At 47.7% G+C, this 16,376-nt stretch overlaps 4 protein-coding genes across 5 annotated transcripts; 2 read left to right on the forward strand and 2 right to left on the reverse strand.

The window, feature by feature from the left end:
• Positions 1–828: 828 nt before the first annotated feature.
• On the reverse strand, positions 829–4,662 carry LOC148321819 (cell division control protein 42 homolog). Its single transcript, XM_088319166.1, has 6 exons — positions 4,561–4,662; positions 2,848–2,952; positions 2,426–2,498; positions 2,245–2,354; positions 1,943–2,140; positions 829–1,634 (listed from the first exon to the last, which is right to left on the reverse strand). The coding sequence occupies exons 2-6, from the start codon at positions 2,950–2,952 to the stop codon at positions 1,545–1,547; spliced, it is 576 nt and encodes a 191-aa protein (XP_088175292.1). The 5' UTR covers positions 4,561–4,662; the 3' UTR covers positions 829–1,544.
• Positions 4,663–5,439: 777 nt separating this feature from the next.
• Positions 5,440–11,351, forward strand: LOC148321820 (gamma-enolase-like). The gene is made up of 13 exons (XM_088319165.1): positions 5,440–5,574; positions 8,207–8,292; positions 8,393–8,488; positions 8,705–8,763; positions 8,839–8,908; positions 8,997–9,130; positions 9,223–9,314; positions 9,398–9,528; positions 9,592–9,789; positions 9,868–10,069; positions 10,379–10,487; positions 10,561–10,619; positions 10,843–11,351. The coding sequence occupies exons 1-13, from the start codon at positions 5,522–5,524 to the stop codon at positions 10,910–10,912; spliced, it is 1,359 nt and encodes a 452-aa protein (XP_088175291.1). The 5' UTR covers positions 5,440–5,521; the 3' UTR covers positions 10,913–11,351.
• Positions 11,352–12,004: 653 nt separating this feature from the next.
• Positions 12,005–15,158, reverse strand: LOC148321821 (coiled-coil domain-containing protein 106-like). Of its 2 annotated transcripts, XM_088318075.1 has the most exons (8): positions 15,047–15,158; positions 14,911–14,951; positions 14,017–14,148; positions 13,705–13,890; positions 13,185–13,310; positions 12,888–13,097; positions 12,483–12,643; positions 12,005–12,239 (listed from the first exon to the last, which is right to left on the reverse strand). In XM_088318075.1, exons 2-8 carry the CDS (start codon positions 14,948–14,950, stop codon positions 12,084–12,086), a joined length of 1,011 nt encoding a protein of 336 aa, XP_088174201.1. In that variant the 5' UTR covers position 14,951; positions 15,047–15,158; the 3' UTR covers positions 12,005–12,083. The 2 variants fall into 2 exon arrangements, with proteins under 2 accessions (XP_088174201.1, XP_088174200.1); XM_088318074.1 differs by lacking the exon at positions 15,047–15,158 and having other exon boundaries at positions 14,017–14,145; positions 14,911–15,033.
• Positions 15,159–15,188: 30 nt separating this feature from the next.
• LOC148321822 (transmembrane protein 238-like) lies at positions 15,189–16,118 on the forward strand. The gene is made up of 3 exons (XM_088318079.1): positions 15,189–15,328; positions 15,526–15,706; positions 15,824–16,118. Exons 2-3 carry the CDS (start codon positions 15,556–15,558, stop codon positions 15,985–15,987), a joined length of 315 nt encoding a protein of 104 aa, XP_088174205.1. The 5' UTR covers positions 15,189–15,328; positions 15,526–15,555; the 3' UTR covers positions 15,988–16,118.
• The last annotated feature ends 258 nt before the right edge of the window (positions 16,119–16,376 follow it).

The raw sequence follows: 16,376 nt of genomic DNA on the forward strand, positions 1-16,376 counted from the left end.
TAAGAAAATGTTGAAAGTGAATTCCTGGCTCCGTTGTCTTTTTTTTTTGTGCAGGGTGATGCATGACGGGAAGGAGGAGCCGCATGTGACTGCCAATCAAAATGAAGCCAGCTCATTTGCATACCGTCCACGCTCAAAGGCAGGACAGCCCCGCCCCCTGGAGCTCACTGGAGGGTACTGCGTCACATCAGCACGAGGCAAACGGATCCTCACCTCACTTCACTTTCACGCTCAAATATTTTGTGCCAATCGCATAGCACACAACGACAAACAACCATCCGCACTCACAATCACAACTTGGGACAACTTTAAAGCTCTATTTTGTTCAAACATAACAGAAAGCGACAACAAATGTGTAGTCATCATAAGCAGAAATATAAAAGAACAAGAGTCAAGTGTGGATTTTTTGTTTTTGTTTTTTTGTTTATTATTACATGCCAGCAGCTGACATTGTAGAAGCTTTTCGAGAAGCTTTTCTTGTTTGTGTTCTAGTTGGCACGTATCGATTACAAAGTCGACAGTAAAGAAGAACAAACACAAGAGAGCAATCGGGAATTAAGACAACGTTTGAAAAGACCAGTTCAAGACTTGGGAAACACCCCCCTAAAAAAGATCAACTTGATTCCAACGCCTATCGTCTAAGGAAAAAAAAAAAAAAAAAAAAAAAAAACGGAAAGCATGAGTTCCGACACGCTACTGGCCAAAGAGTGCGCTCAAGTAGAGCTCCTCAAGAGGTACAAAGTGGTATTGCATGACAGACTGCACCAGCCCTCTCCCAATAAATTGCACTTTTTTTTTCCCATATATATATATATATATATATATATATTTTTTTTTTTATCTCATGGCACTTTAATTAATTAATTATGAATAATGATAATATTTCTGAGCAGGCCCCACGACGATGGAAGAGATTTTCAGGGCTTCGGTGTGGTACAAAATTGAGCCAATTCTATTTTGCCGATTTGCTGGAGGTGGACGTCCCATTTAAGGAGGGTGTAAGCAAAAGGAGGGGCCTCGCGAAAAGTTGATTCACGCAATCGAAACATCCATCAAAGATTGGGCGCCAGGATGGATGGTTTTTTTTTGGGTGTATGTGTGCGGGAGGAGTGGCATCATGCTAAAAATCAGGCACTTGGGTCAAGAAAAGTCAGTGTGGTTGATTTAAAAGCGAACGATTGATTATGACAAACAGCGCATCCATTCAGCAAAGCTCGCAAAGGTTTTCTCTTGAAAGTTGAGAATCATCCGGCCGCTTCTTCAATCAAATCCCTTTTTGCGTTCCCATTGCAATCATGATGGAAGCACGCAAGTTGCTTCGGCCCTTCAAGTTGGAATGATGAACAAAGCCCAAAGACGGAAAGCGGCGCCAAGTGCGGTTTGAGATTTTCCGAGGCAGTTTTCCTTCAAATGTTTCCCAGGTGGCAACGACGCAACAGAGCCGCCTCCTCGTGTGTCGCGTCCACGTAAAGAGCACGCCCACCGACCGCCAAGCCCCGCCCACCCGGTTCACCTGGCCATCTGCGTCCGGGCCGAGCGGCGTCTTAGAGCAGGACGCAGCGCCGCTTGGGTTTGTTCTCGGGAGGCTCCAGGGCCGCCAGGATGGCCTCGTCAAACACGTTTTTCAAGCCCCGCTGAGTGACAACACGAATGCAAAAACACCGTCAGCACATTTTGCACAAAAAAATAAATAAATCAGAGATCCAGAGTGTATTTTTTTCACATGACTGAAAAATCACAAGTGATGAAAATGAATCGCTAATAATATATTTTTTTTTAAATTGACGCCAGCGATCGGGTCATGGGTTAAAATGACATGATATACTCAAGCGAGGATGTCGGCCATTTTAGCAGAGGTGTCCAGCATCAGGAGGAGACGATTTAGGCCACCCCAAACCTTTTTTTTTTTTTTTTTTAAATCAAGAAATGCCAAAAGACTCACCTGCGTGAGTGCCGAACACTCGACGTATTTGACGGCGCGGAGCTCCCGCGCCAGCTTGTCGCCCATCTCGACGCTCAGCGGTCGCTGCTTGTTCTTGGCCAGCTTCTCCAGCGTGTTGCCGTCGTCCCGCAGGTCCATCTGCGTGCCCACCAACAGGAACGGCGTCCGCGGGCAGTGGTGGGAGATCTCCGGCACCCACTGTGACGACACGGCGGCGCTCTTGAGAAAAAAACTCGCAACGGCGTTTGTGAGCTCCACGCGGTGAAAATGAAATGCGCCGGCCCGGCGGCGGTGCTCGCCACCTTCTCGCGGACGTTCTCAAAGGACGAAGGCGACACCACGGAGAAGCAGACGAGGAAGACGTCCGTCTGCGGGTAGCTGAGCGGCCGCAGCCTGTCGTAGTCCTCCTGGCCTGCGGGGTGACACGCGGCCGTCAACAAAGAGCGTGATCCCAAAAATAAATTAAAAATAGGCTCGCCATACCCGCCGTGTCAAAGAGTCCCAAAGTGTACGGCTCGCCACCGATCATCACCGTCACGGCGTAGTTGTCGAACACCTGAACGCGCGGGAGGGCGAGGTCTCATTTGAGGCGAGCAAAAGGTCAAAGGTGAATGTGGAGGCGGAGGTGTTGAGACAAAACACCACAATAACTGTCTGACAAAAAAAATGCTAACCTTTGTTTGCAATTGTTTGATTTTTTTTTTTTTTTAAATAACATTTTAAAGAAAAAAAACCTCTACATTTGGAGCAAAAAGTCATCCCTATTTCATTTTTTTTATACATATATTTTGAGTAATAATGAAATCCTTTCCAGGGACAAAAGATTAAAAATAAGACAAATATTTTTAGAGGGAAATAAGAACTAGCAAAAAGATTTGAGAATTTGAGACTTGTGTGCGTCTGACCGTGGGGACGTATTCTGACGGGAACTTGTTGGTGGTGTAGGAGATGAGCAGGCAGGTCTTGCCCACGGCGCCGTCGCCCACCACCACGCATTTGATGGTCTGCATCTGAGCGGCGGAAACAAAAAAAAAATGTGGCACCTGGAGTCAAGAAATGTGGAATGCTAATTGTGCACGTTCGCTCCTCATTTTCCGTCCTAAAAAGCTGCGTTTGTCGGAATATCCGTTGGCTCTCAGCGCTAACGCAACGCAAATCTATTTATAGCGCATTTTCAAAACAACCATAGTTGCGTTTCTAACGATGGAACGCGACTCATTTGTTGCTTTGTTTCGCCATAATTACCCCATCATCATCATGTCGATTATTATTTTCGTCATCGTGACGAACTCGGCACTGATGTCAACAGCAGCAGTCTTGGCTCCATGTTTGACAGACGGGAGCAAGCTTGAAAACATCGACAAAGACGAGAGTGAGAGCAGAGCGCCTTTCGTTCCACGCAGGGCATCTTTCTCTACCGCCACCAAAAAAAAAAGGTGATGTCCCGTCAAACTGGAACAGTCGAAAATTGGGAAAAAAAATACAACATAGTCACTAGGCCCCGCCCCTTAAAGGTGCAAATACTTAGTGCAATATTTACTTTTAGTTAGTAACTTTTGGGGTGTAATTGTACTTGGCATTTTATTACTTTCTACTTGAGTATTTCAAGGCGAAGAAACGCCCATGCTCTGAGCTATGTTGTTCCTGTTTTTCAAGGTCGTCTACGCACGATGAGCCTGTTGGGCTACAAACAAATAAAGAGACTTCAAGAGCATTTTTCTCCGGGCTGAATGTGCCTTCAGTGGAGTGATTTTGCAAAGATCTAACTTGGTGGTGTTACCAAGTGATATTATTGGACAATAATAAATTGTGTTGATTTGATGCTCAGATTAAAAACAAATAATAATAAAAACACCCGTTATTCATCAGTTACTCAGTACCTGAGTCGTTTTTTGACCAAGTACTTATTCAAGTCATGATTTGGAACACTGTTTTTAACCTTGTGTCATATTATTCTTCAGTCTAACTCAAGTGTCATGTTAAACAATGCAATGTAATGCAAAATATATTTTGAAAAAGTAACGTAAAAGCACAATAGCAATGTAAAGTGTGCGCCATTTAACTTTTGCACTTTCTTTGTTCTTTTTCCATACAACCTCTTGGTGACGTGCTCGCTCCATAAAGTCACGTGACAAAGCCAGTGGGGACAACAGTGGGCAAGCAAAGCCATTCAAGGCCGCCCCCCCCCCCATTTTTTTTTTCGTTTTTTTGTTTTCATTTTCCAAGTGAATGTAACATCAAGTCAAGTCAAGTCATGCGAGTGAAGTGAGTCACATCCGCCAAGGCCACACCCACAACAAAACTGTGCTGTCAAAAACGAAATTAAACAACAAAAAACTTTTGGGACACTCTAGTGTTCAATCAATTTGTTTGTTTTGGACAAGCGACGGGTCAACATTTACAACATGTTTTAGTTTGTTGTTGAAACATTTCTTTTAAGTTAGCACAGCTGGCTCGTTAGCAGTAGCTCTTGAACTCGTACTTGTGTCCAGTTGTTTTGTTTGCTTCGTTCGTTCGTTCGCTCGCCCACACTTTCTGTTTGTTTTTGTGCTCTCGGGGGTACTGAGAAACGATCGCATGTGTGGTGAAAAGGCAAATTTATGCGCGAAAAGTCCTACCTTCCTTGCCGACTTTGACGCCTTTGAGCCGCTGAACGCCGAAAAAGAGTCGTGAGGCGTTCGAGGACTTTCCGCAAACGGCAAACGAGCAGTGCCGTAATCAGGAAATGTGAGGCGTGTTGCGTTTACGTACCGTCGGACTTGTTTCTTATAAGAGTCAACATCGCCTTGATTGACGAGTTGATTGAAGGGTCGTCGGTACGTCAAGTGTAAATAATTTTAGTACCTTTTATCCACTTTGCGTCGTGTTTTTTTTTCATTTACTGTGATTGAAAGTTGCTCAACCGGCTTGCATTGTCGTCCATGACCACGAGAGGGCGACAAATCAAGCCATTTTGGATATATTGTTTAATATTGCACCTTTAACAGTACTTTTAAAACAAGTATTTGAGTGTGACTGTTTGCCCCATTTCACGTTCACTCAAATTCACTTTCCACCTCACCAACATCACAACACACGCACACAGACACACACCTCCTCCTCTGCATGTCAGCCTCCAATAGATGAAAACAAGCAGGTTCCTGCAGCAACAACATGCATGTGTGTGTGTGAATACACAGAGTTTGACAAAGAGTTTCACACATTTGCATCGTGATGTCTGGCTTAACGGAAGTTAGCTGTAGCATTATCATTAGCATCGCCTTGACTGGTGCCGTGATTGTTTTGCATGTAAGGGGGGAGCATCCTCTCTGCTGGAGGATGGATTACGTAAGATAAGTGGAGCGCACCCCACTGCGGAGTAGACCCCCTCAAGCACCCCCCCACTCTTGCCACCCTCCCCTGGTCTATTTTTACCTCCTCTGCACCTCAGCCCTTACCCTCCATCATCACACTCTCCTTCCAACCCTCCTCCTCTGAGTCATCCCCGCCGCCCCCCCCCCCTCCCATCATCACTGTGCCCCCCCTCTTCCCTAAATCCCCCATCCTCTTCTCCCGCCTCCGTCCTGTTTTCCTTTCTGGATGCTTGTAGTGCTCCAGAAGCATCTCAGCCTCGCGCACGAAGCACACGGCAGGTAACAACGACAATGCCGCCATGTTTAGTACGATGCTGCGTGTGTGTGCGTGTGTGCGTGTGTGTGTGCTCATATCTTTGCTGCAGTCATATTGTGTGTGTGTGCAGTATTATTTTTCGGCGCATGTCTGCACGCTTTTATGTATCTTTGCTATCATTTATTCTACCAAGTGTGCGTGTGTCGCTCCAGTAATTTTGTGTGTGTGTGTTTTAGTGCAGCATTACTTTTCAGCGTGTGTGTGCATGCTATTATGTATCTTGGCGACAGTAAAAAAATAAATAAATAAATATATAAAGTGTGTGCATGTTTTGCAATGTTTGCTGTAATGTGTGACAAAACTCAATTCTACTTCTATTTTTACTTGGACAACTATGTTTTTCTATGCGTGTTTTTTTTCACACACACTTGTATTTTTAAAAGCAAATGTCAATGTGTGTTTGAGCAGGACTGTCCAAGCGTGTGTGTGTGTGTGTGTGTGTGTGTCAGATAGTCAGTGCATTCATGTTAAATGACTGTCAGGTGCAGGGGTGTGCGTGCGCATGCGTGTGTGTGTGTGTGTGTGTGTGTGTGTGTGTGAAACTTGTTTTTAGTGTGTTGCTGGTCCTTAGTGCTGGAAGTCAAATGTTCAAATCAATAAATTCTTAAAATCTTAAATAAGCGCTGATTGTCCACTTTAGACAAATTCACTGAAGTCAATGACGTGCCTGCACGCCATTTCCTCCCAGCACGTGTGTGTGTGTGTGCGTGCGTGCGTGACTGCCTTCTGTCTCCAAACTGGCATGTTTAATTATTTATCTCTGGATGCATTTTATCCTCCATCGGCTTGCCGACATTTTTGTCTTAATCCGCCGCCCTTATTGTGCGTGTGCCTGGCTGGACGGATTAAAAACACACGCGCGGTTGCCGTTCAGGTTATGTGTGTGTGTCGCGTAAATAAATCTAACACCGAAAAAAAAAATGTGGCTTGTGACGAGCGTTGCTTTACCCAGGATGCACTGCAGCACGGCGTCTGCTGTGCTTTCTGGAGAGCACTGCAGTCAGAGGCAGGAGGAAGGTGTGGCGTGATGCGTTCAGGATCCTCCCTCCCTCCCTCCGTCCCTCTCTCGCTCGCTCCACGCGGGTTTACATAACACGCGCCAACGTGCACAACAACAAGCGAGCCGAGCGAGCGAGCCAACGGAAAGGAAAGGAAGAGATTTTTTGAGTGGATTCAAGCAGAAAAATAAGAAACGGCGCCGCTTGTTTGTGGACACCCTCAGGGGACGCTTCATTAGGTACCCCAATATGTGTCAAATGGAAGGACCCCGGCCCAGACAGGTTCCCTAGCGTTATTTTTTTTTACGGTCCATCAAAGCCTGCCACCATTTTCCTTGACTTCTATATTACTTTGGCGCCCTCGTGTGGGGAATGGGTGGCATTGAACTATGTTCAAGTGACTTGAGGAATGTCATTTACTCACTTTAACTTTGACAAGATAGCGCTTTCACCATGCTGACAAAAGTAATGCTTTGCCGCCATCTTGTGGCATTTCTCGGCCAATAGCGTGATAGGTGAAAATCTTTCTATATCGTGAGAGACCACAAGCGTTCTTACATGGTTTTACCTCTCCAACGTGCGTCCGACACATTTCAACTTATTTCAAGACACTTTTCAAGTCGTTCTCTCACTTGCCAACAAATGGGAGACGAGTGTATAACATCACTTGGAGGAAATGAAAAGAAGACTCACGTGCACAGTTCTTCCAAAAGAAAGAGCAGAGTGTGCTTGCTTCAAGTTGTCACTCCCGCTTGAAGTTTGCTGGAAACACGCAGAACACAACAATTAAACTCCAAAATTTTCAACCAAGTAAAATTATTCTGTCTAATGGTTGGTTGGTGGAATAAGATTTAAAGGGGAAGTCAACCTGCCCCCGCCCCCCCCAAAAATTTATGTAGACAAAAAACGACATTTTGAATAAGATTGCGTTTGTGGAAAATGAGTTAAGCAGCAAAAAAAAAAAAATTCCATCTCAGAGGGCGGCCATTTTGCCACTTTTGTCGACTGAAAACATTTTGCGGCTTCAGGTTTTCACAAACGCGATATGAAATCAGAATGCAGTGTTGAATTTTGGGGGGTTGACTTCTCCTTTAAGAAAATGATTCCATCTTTTTTCTGAAAAAAAAAAAAAAAAAAAACTGCTGTCAACCGCATTTGCCGTCAAACTCGCACTGCGAATGTCACGTGACCAAATGCAGAAAATTGGGACCTTCATTTTATTGCTTTGGCCTGAACACAACAGAATTTTTTTTCCACCTCGTCAACAAGGCCCATCTTTTAGTTTTCAAAATCAAACGTGGCCCTCCGCACACAGCACCAAAACGTGGACACGATGTTCTTTTATGCTCAGGAGGAGACAACCGCTGCAGTGTTGGAGAGCGGAGCCTCAAACAGGAAAAAAAACACAAACACACACATAACGACGGCGGCAGGCGGGAAGACGCACGCTCGCCCAAGACGGAAGCCATAAAAAAAAAAAAAAAACATTTTGGCCACCCGGGCTTCAAAGCACCAGGCCGCCGTGTCGCAAAGTCGGCTCACCTGTTCGCTCGTGCTCGGTCACGTGACGTTGCCGTCTGCTCTCGTCCTCCCGCAGGATGTCGATCGTCAGCATCGTGGCCAGGGAGATCCTGGACTCTCGAGGGAATCCCACCGTGGAGGTAGACCTCCGCACCGACAAAGGTGAAGCCGAGCTCACACTAAAGAAGCAGAAAACAAGTCAACTAAAATACGACTGTACCAAATGTTTTGCCCTGCCACTTTTTTTTTTGTCTCGCCGCAGGAGTGTTTCGCGCGGCGGTTCCCAGCGGCGCGTCGACGGGCATCTACGAGGCCTTGGAGCTCAGAGATGGAGACAAGAGCAGATACAAGGGAAAAGGTGAGCAAAGTGCACTTCCAGACGCCACCCACAGGGGGCAGCCTGGAGCCTCGCTTGCTCGCTCGCTCGCTGCAATCTTTTACCTCTTTCTTGCTGTCTTCCAACCTGAACGCAAGCGATGGAGGCAGACAGCGAGGCTGGGGTGTGTCGGGAGCGTTTCCTGGCATCTTTGGCTTGACATGAACATGAAAAGTTGTACTTTTCTCTCCTCTTCAGGCGTCCTGAAGGCCGTCGGACACATCAACGACACGTTGGGTCCTGCGCTGATCGCCTCTGTGAGTACTCAGGAGAATTTTGACCAGCCTGCTCACGTATACTTAAAATGTGTGTGTGTGTGTGTGTGTGTGAAGAGCATCAGCGTGGTGGAACAAGAGCAGCTGGACAACATGATGATCGAGATGGACGGCACGGAAAACAAATGTAAGATTTTGCGGAGTGCGACGAGCGCAAATTCGGCACACAAAGGCAGAATGTGACCGACGACTTCCTGTCATGTGACTGGCCGCAGCTCAGTTTGGGGCCAACGCCATCCTGGGCGTGTCATTAGCCATCTGCAAGGCGGGCGCCGCCCACAAGGACGTCCCCCTTTACAGACACATCGCCGACCTGGCCGGAAACACCGAAATGGTTTTGCCCGTTCCCGTGAGTCCCGATATGGACGAGATGCAATCTTGGTCTTGCTCTTCCTCTTACTCCTTGTTCTTTTCTTCCTCACCTACTTTGGCGGCGCGCAGGCGTTCAACGTCATCAACGGAGGTTCCCACGCCGGAAACAAACTGGCCATGCAGGAGTTCATGGTGCTTCCCGTGGGCGCCGAGTCCTTCAAGTACGACTTCCTTCCGAGACAAAATGGCCGTGTTTTTCGCCCCGCCGCGGCTGACTGCGTGTTCGTTTGCACTTTTGGCGAAGGGAGGCGTTGCGGATAGGCGCCGAGCTGTACCACACACTGAAGGGCGTCATCCAGCAGAAGTACGGGCAGGACGCCACCAACGTGGGAGACGAGGGAGGGTTCGCACCCAACATCTTGGAGAACAGCGAGGGTGAGGAAGAAGACGACCGCGATGATGATGACGATGACGATGACGTTTGTGCGCTGCCACCAGCTCTGGACCTCCTTCAGACGGCCATCGAGAAGGCGGGCTTCACCGACAAGGTGGTGGTGGGCATGGACGTGGCCGCCTCCGAGTTCTACCGCGAGGGCAAGTACGACCTGGACTTCAAGTCCCCGCCGGACGCCGAGCGCCGCATCAGCGCAGAGGAGCTGGCGGACATCTACCGGGGCTTCGTCAACAACTACCCGGGTGGGTCAGCGTGACCTCGACCTCGACCCCAGACCGCCCAAACCGTGTGACGCGTCTCCGCCCTCTCTCCTCCGTCAGTGGTGTCCATCGAGGACCCGTTCGACCAGGACGACTGGGAGGCGTGGTCGCGTCTGACGGCCCGGGTCGGCATCCAGGTGGTGGGCGATGACCTGACGGTGACCAATCCCAAGCGCATCGAGAAGGCGGCCGAGGAACGCGCCTGCAACTGCCTGCTGCTCAAAGTCAACCAGATCGGCTCCGTCACGGAGGCCATACAAGCGTACGCCACGCAAACGCAAAAACAGCAGCGAGCGCAATCACGAAAAAATGAAAAATTAAGGGCAGGGTGTCAAACTTGTCTGAACTTAGTGAGAAAGTTGGTGGTTCCAAACTAGTCTTGGGGTTCAAAGGTACTAAACCCGCCACCCCGCCGCCGGACATATCATATCTTCTCGTAAAAAAACTCAAGGTGATGTGTGCTACCTGACTCCCGGTTACCATGGCGATGAAACAAGCCAGATGTTGCCACTTCCTGTGCGTTTGGGGCCACTTCCTCTTCGCCTTCTGATGCGAGTGTCGCCCCCTGCAGGTGCAAACTGGCTCAGGCCAACGGCTGGGGCGTCATGGTCAGCCACCGCTCCGGGGAGACCGAGGACACCTTCATCGCAGACCTGGTGGTCGGACTGTGCACTGGACAGGTGAGCACGCACACACACACACACCATCATCATCATCACTTGTGACTTACAACTTGACTTGTGCTTGTTGCAGATAAAGACCGGCGCCCCCTGCAGGTCCGAAAGGTTGGCCAAATACAACCAGCTCATGAGGTGAGTGGCCACACCTGCATACCCACAATCCTTTGCGGGTGGAGATGAGGAAAGTGAGGGAGATTCGAGGAGGAACAGAAATTAGATCCAGTTCAGACTTACTTTAGCATTAGCCACCAAATGCTAGTGGAGGCGCGCGGGCTACACCTGGTGACGTCATCAGCAAAACACGATTCCCAGAATGCAATATGCGTTTCATTTCTTCCCGTCTTCTTGTCTGCAGGATCGAGGAGGAGTTGGGAGACCAGGCCCGCTTTGCAGGACACAACTTTAGGAACCCCAGCGTCCTGTGAAAATCGCGCGCACGCGCACACGCACACACACAAACACAGAGACAGACACACACTGAGCCATGTACTAAGGGAAACTCACACAGACAAGTTAACAAATATGCACTGGACTCTTATGATGATGATGCACGCGCGCACGCACGCACGCGCACACCTGCAGGTGCACTTGAAAAGCCAGACATGCACTGTTATCGTAGTTTGAAAAGAAACGATGAAGACTTCTTCGACAAACCAACATGCACTCCTCCTTTTTCCTTTTCCTGTCCACGTGACGATGACGTCGCCAAATAAAACAAAATCAAACGACTTTGCTATGCGCTCGAATGTCCGCGGACCGCCCGAGACTTTTACTGTAAGAGATTTCAAAATGAGGAAGAACCATCAGAAGATGGTGTACCGCGTAAACATGCAAATATGTGAAATTAAACAATTTACAGTTTGACCCAAATGCGTGCGACTTCTTCCTTCCTGCGTCAGTCAACCATTCGAAACTGTTTTGAAATCATTGGCACCAAAAATACTTTGGTGCCATCTTGTGGCAAAGGCTGGTATGCGTTTATGCGAATTAATATTAATAATAAATTAGATTTGGAAGGACCTTTCATAAATTAAAGCGCTATCAAAAGTGCATTTGGGACACAAAAATAATGGCAAGTCAGTTGTCATTTTCTGATTATAAATGTTTTTAAAATTCAATAAGTCAGCAACAATCTCACGTATTCATTTTTTTCTAACACTACTCCCCTTGTCCACTGGGAGGTGCTGCAGTAATGGAAGTCAACCATAACTGTTGTCTGAGTTGGAATTTCCAACCTTTCAAAATCATTTCATTTTGCATTAAAAAAAAAACAAACAAAAAAATGTTATTTCACACTCAACCAAAAACAAAAAGGCTTTTACTGTTGCAAAAACGTCAACTTTTATTTCAACAAAGGATGCAACATATTGGGAGTTCCAACTTCCCCATGAACATGTTGCGTACACTTTAAGGCATAAAGAAAATTGATTGGAAACTTATTGAGGTCACTTCTTTTCAACTTTTCCCCAGAACAATTGGAGAACGTATGAAAATGAATAAATAAAGAAATACAGGAAAAATATCAAGCACCTTTATGTAACGTGAAGGAAAGTCAAAGTGCACATTTTTCCAACCAAAGAGAAGCGCTGAAGGCGTTCAGTTCCTGAAGCGGTACGAGATGGGCAGCAGCTTGTGACTTTTCTTCATGTTCTGAACTTTGCCGTGCGTCTGCTCGTCCATGATTTTGTAGCAGCGCCTGGCGTAGTCCAGAAGCTTCTCCTTGGCCGCCTCGAACTCGCCCACTTCGGCCATCTGCAGCAGGAGGAGGAACCAGATGATTACTTGCTCGCGTTTCTGGGCCAATCAGATTTCAGATTTCAAAATCGAACGTCAACGGCACTAATTGTGTCAATTGTGAAACGTTTTCATGTTATCTTAGCGTATCAAGTCTGGTTTGAACGGGTTTGCTATCATGATGACTGTGAAGTCGGCAAACGCACGGCTCGCCACTGAAGAACATTAAAAAAAAAAAAAAAAGGATCAAAAGGAGCTGACCTTGTCCGGCGCCACCAGCAGGAGCTCGGCGATGGGGGAGGTGGAGGCCATGGTGTTGCGGTCCACCCCGTGGATTTGGAAAGCTCGGGACATGCTTCTCACACGCTGGTAGGTGGCCAAGATCTTCTTGTAGCGGATCAGAACGCCCTCCGGGTCTTTGACTACATACGAGAGGTCGGTCGTTCGGTTCACACAACTCTCAAAAGCTGCGCGTGCTCAAGAAAATGCACGCCCACCTTCGCACGTGACCTTCAATTAATATTCTCTCCAATTTTTAGCCCAGATGCTACCGACTATGAAAGCATTTCCCGTCACCCGACATTGACTCATCATTTTCAAAGCGTTTCTCGTGGCGGGAGAACGCGCCCGGGACCGGTCGCTTTATTCGACGCGGCGACCTCTCACCTCTCTGCCTCTCCCTGCCGTGGGTGATGCGGAAGATCCTCCTCATCTTCATCCTGGGCTCGCCGGCTCGCCCTCGGCCCTTCTTCTTGGTGCCGGCCTCCAGCAAAGAGGCGTCCTCTTCGTCGTTGTCGTCATCGTCCTCCTCCTGCTCCTCCAGGTACTCCTCGTCCGTGTAGAAGTTTTCCTCCTCCAGGTGAAACTCCTGCTTGACTGCCATCAGGACGCAAGGATTCATAGTCAGTCCTCGCCTGATGACAAAACTGTCCAAACTTGTTTAGTTTTTTTTTCTCTCCCCACCAGGGATGGCGTTGCCATGGTGCAGGCGCTTCAGGGTCATCCCGGAGCGGGTGGTCATGGGTGAGGGGGGGCTAGTGGGGCTGGCAGGCTGCATCTTCACACCCCGCTGGGTGCCCCCCCACCACTCTGACAATTAAAAAAAAAAAAAACATCAGCAAAACTTTATTTTCTCCCAAGTGCAACATTTCTTGACAATAATCCGTTCTCTGCACCCACTCTCGTTATTCCATAGACGTAATATGAATCAGAATGCCATGTTTCGCTGATTGTTTGACTTGACTTTCTCTGTCATGAATATTACATTCAGACATTCAAAACAAGTTTGGAGTCTTGCCTAGTATAAGTAACATTTGCAGTCTGTAAGTGTTGCTGCGCCGCACGTAAAGAATCGTTATTTGAACGTTAACATTCATCGTAATGTTCATGCTAATTCCTGTTAGCCTGACTATGGCGTTTCTCATTATACGTTAGCATTAATCGAGCAGAGTTCAGGTCGACACAATGATTTGGTTTGCGTTACCCTCCAAGCCCCGCACGCCCACGATGAGGCGGTCCAGCTGGCAGCGCAGGAAGTTGCGCTCATCCTCCAGCTCCTCGATGCGCCTCTGCAGCCAGGCGTTCTTCTCCAGCGCCACGTAGAGGTGAGCCCGCAGGTTGGACACCAGGACGAAGGGGCTGTACTGCGACGGCTCCTGCATGTTGGGCTCTGCGAGGGCCAAATCACACGGAACAACAAGGATATTCGTTTGCAGTCATGCAGTAGGTGTTTGTTTGGAGCCACAGCACTCCTGTTTTGTCTTTTTTTTTTTTTTGTTGACTGTAGAATCCGTACCGTCCATCATCTGCTGGCCGTGGTGGTAGGAGGTGGGCTGCTCGGTGCCCTCCTCCATGGGGAACGACACTTCGTAAGAGTCTGGGTACAAACCTCCTCCTCCTCCTCCTCCTGCTGCTGCTGCTGCTGCTGCTGGAGAATGACAATACAGATGCACGTCACTGCAAACTATAAATGCAATTATAAACATCTCGTTAAATGATATCAATTACACGTGAACATTATTATTTTGCTAAGACTACTTAAAGATTATCAGTGCCGGCGTGTTTCTGAGTAAATGGCTCTCAACGTCAAACAATGCCTCATACGGCTTAATAAAGAACCGAAGGTGAGGAAATTATTTTTCGTTTAAAAAAAACAAAAACTAATCACATGGTTAAGGTCACAAAAAGCTGTGCATAGCTTAATTACTTTTACGTTATTGATGCAAAAACAGTTGTCATTTTTTTATTGCAGGAGTCACCTTATCACAATAATCTTGATGTCGTTTTAAAAGGCATTAATGGAAACAAGTTGAAAAATGTGAGCAACTTCATTTTGTCTACGAGTGCTGTCTATTTTCTGAAGCGAACTAGCAAAACTCTTTCACCTGGTACCGTCTATTACCTGAGACTGCACTAAGCAGCAGGCATATAAACACTTGGTACCGTCCAATACTTGGAATTGATCCGGGTAGCACGCATACAAACTTGCTACTATCTATTACTTGAGATTGATATCGGACAATGCACAAATCAGAATGAGTCGTAACATATCATTTTGGGAGGGAAAGAAAATGTGGAAGAAACATTGCTGGAATCTTCGGCCCCACCAATGAAGGCGATATTTTTGCTCCTGAAACAGTTTGCAAGTTTTGTCGCAGTTTGTCAACTATGAAAAGTGGCGGGCCGTTACCTGGTACGCTCTCATCGGCCGAGCCGCTTGCTGGATCCATCCTGCGAACGGGAAAACAAACAATAAGACGATTTCAACGCTCACGAGGAGTCGCGTGGAAGTTTCACGGTTATTCTTCTGTAATACGACCAATTACCTGATTATAAGAAGCCCCAACAGGTGGGCAGATTCATGCGCAGGCGTACTACAACTTCGCGGCCCCTTGTCGAAGGTACCCGGATGTTCGTTCGTGTGCACGCTCACGTGGGACGCCTCAAGGTAGGCGTGGGCGGGGCGGAGGTGCAAAAACGCGGAAGTGAATAACGGAAGTGGGAGGAGAACACAAAAAAAAAAAAAAAAAAGTGTCTAAATGTGTTTGAGGAAAGATTAAATACGTTAAAAGAAGGTTTTGAGGCAGCGCGGCGAGCAAGTGCAACAAGTAAGTCTCACTGGTGTGTCGGGACGCCTGACCTTTGACACATTTTGCATTTTTTTCTTCTGGTGACGATGAAGATGTTGAAGGCGTTTTAATAGTAGCCTGGATGCTTACAATCACTCCCAAGAGCACTCGTGGGGCGAATTCAAATCTCCGTGCATGTGTTTCTTAACTCATGTTCATTCTTTTCTTTTTTTTAGGCCGCACCCTCACCTGCAAAGTCAGCCACCATGGGCCTGTGTGACGGCCTGTCTCACTGCAAACTGGCTTTGGCCATCGCCGTACTGATGGACGTCCTGGGGGCCACCGCCCTGCTGCTGGGGGTCTTCGCCCCCCTGGAGGTGAAAGGGCGAGACTTTGGCGACTTGCTTGTCTACACTGGTATGCGAGTGCACACAAGCATCTGCTGTGGCAAACAACTTGTGCAGGACTGGCCACTTGGCTGCGTGTGAAGGGAGATTACAAATCAAATATGGATTTTGTGTGTCCTGCGCACAGGTGCTCTGTTGGTGGTGCTGTCGCTGGGCGGCTGGGTGCTGTGGTACAGCGGAAACATCGAGGGGCTGAAGTCCAAAAAGGAGCTGGGACATGTCGGCAGCGCCGTGGACCGCTTGGCTCGCAATCTCAGCCGCAAGATCCTCACGTACAGAATCCACCGCTGAGCCTCGGGGGGGGGGCGGTGGGGCGATCACCGTCAGCAGCTTGTCGGACTCCCCCCGTTTGCATATTTTGACATTTCGTATCGTCATTTGGTGGTCACATGTTACATTTCAATAAAGCCTTTGGAAACAAATGTTAAGTGTCTCCGGTCGTTGCATGTAACACTTAGACTTGCTGTGACGTGTTTGAGAAGAACAACTTTGAGCTTTCCATGAATGTGGAGCTACTTTTTACAACAACAACAAAAAAGTTTTACAAAATGATGAAAATGACATCCGTATGACGGCTCACGGACCCCCAAGTGTCCCCGAGCCCTAGTTTGAGAACCAACGTCCCACTGACTTATTCCACAAAACAGAAGCTAAAGAGGAGCTTGTTTTTGGTCTTCTTC

This window comes from Idiotropiscis lumnitzeri, chromosome 16, assembly GCF_059441095.1.
Source record: "Idiotropiscis lumnitzeri isolate Australia: NSW breed Sydney's pygmy pipehorse chromosome 16, RoL_Ilum_1.0, whole genome shotgun sequence".
In the NCBI taxonomy this organism is placed as follows: domain Eukaryota; kingdom Metazoa; phylum Chordata; class Actinopteri; order Syngnathiformes; family Syngnathidae; genus Idiotropiscis; species Idiotropiscis lumnitzeri.

Coding starts and splice junctions, on each gene's coding strand:
- LOC148321819 (XM_088319166.1), bottom strand. CDS start 2,952: ATGCAGACCATCAAATGCGTGGTGGTGGGCGACGGCGCCGTGGGCAAG. Junction 2,499..2,847: donor CGTCAGAATACGTCCCCACG/GTCAGACGCACA, acceptor CCGCGCGTTCAG/GTGTTCGACAACTACGCCGT. Junction 2,141..2,244: donor TTGAGAACGTCCGCGAGAAG/GTGGCGAGCACC, acceptor GTGTCGTCACAG/TGGGTGCCGGAGATCTCCCA.
- LOC148321820 (XM_088319165.1), top strand. CDS start 5,522: ATGCTTGTAGTGCTCCAGAAGCATCTCAGCCTCGCGCACGAAGCACAC. Junction 9,790..9,867: donor CTTCGTCAACAACTACCCGG/GTGGGTCAGCGT, acceptor CTCCTCCGTCAG/TGGTGTCCATCGAGGACCCG. Junction 10,488..10,560: donor TCGGACTGTGCACTGGACAG/GTGAGCACGCAC, acceptor TGCTTGTTGCAG/ATAAAGACCGGCGCCCCCTG.
- LOC148321821 (XM_088318075.1), bottom strand. CDS start 14,950: ATGGATCCAGCAAGCGGCTCGGCCGATGAGAGCGTACCAG. Junction 12,644..12,887: donor CGGCAGGGAGAGGCAGAGAG/GTGAGAGGTCGC, acceptor TCTCGTATGTAG/TCAAAGACCCGGAGGGCGTT. Junction 12,240..12,482: donor TGCTGGTGGCGCCGGACAAG/GTCAGCTCCTTT, acceptor CTCCTGCTGCAG/ATGGCCGAAGTGGGCGAGTT.
- LOC148321822 (XM_088318079.1), top strand. CDS start 15,556: ATGGGCCTGTGTGACGGCCTGTCTCACTGCAAACTGGCTTTGGCCATC. Junction 15,707..15,823: donor CGACTTGCTTGTCTACACTG/GTATGCGAGTGC, acceptor TCCTGCGCACAG/GTGCTCTGTTGGTGGTGCTG.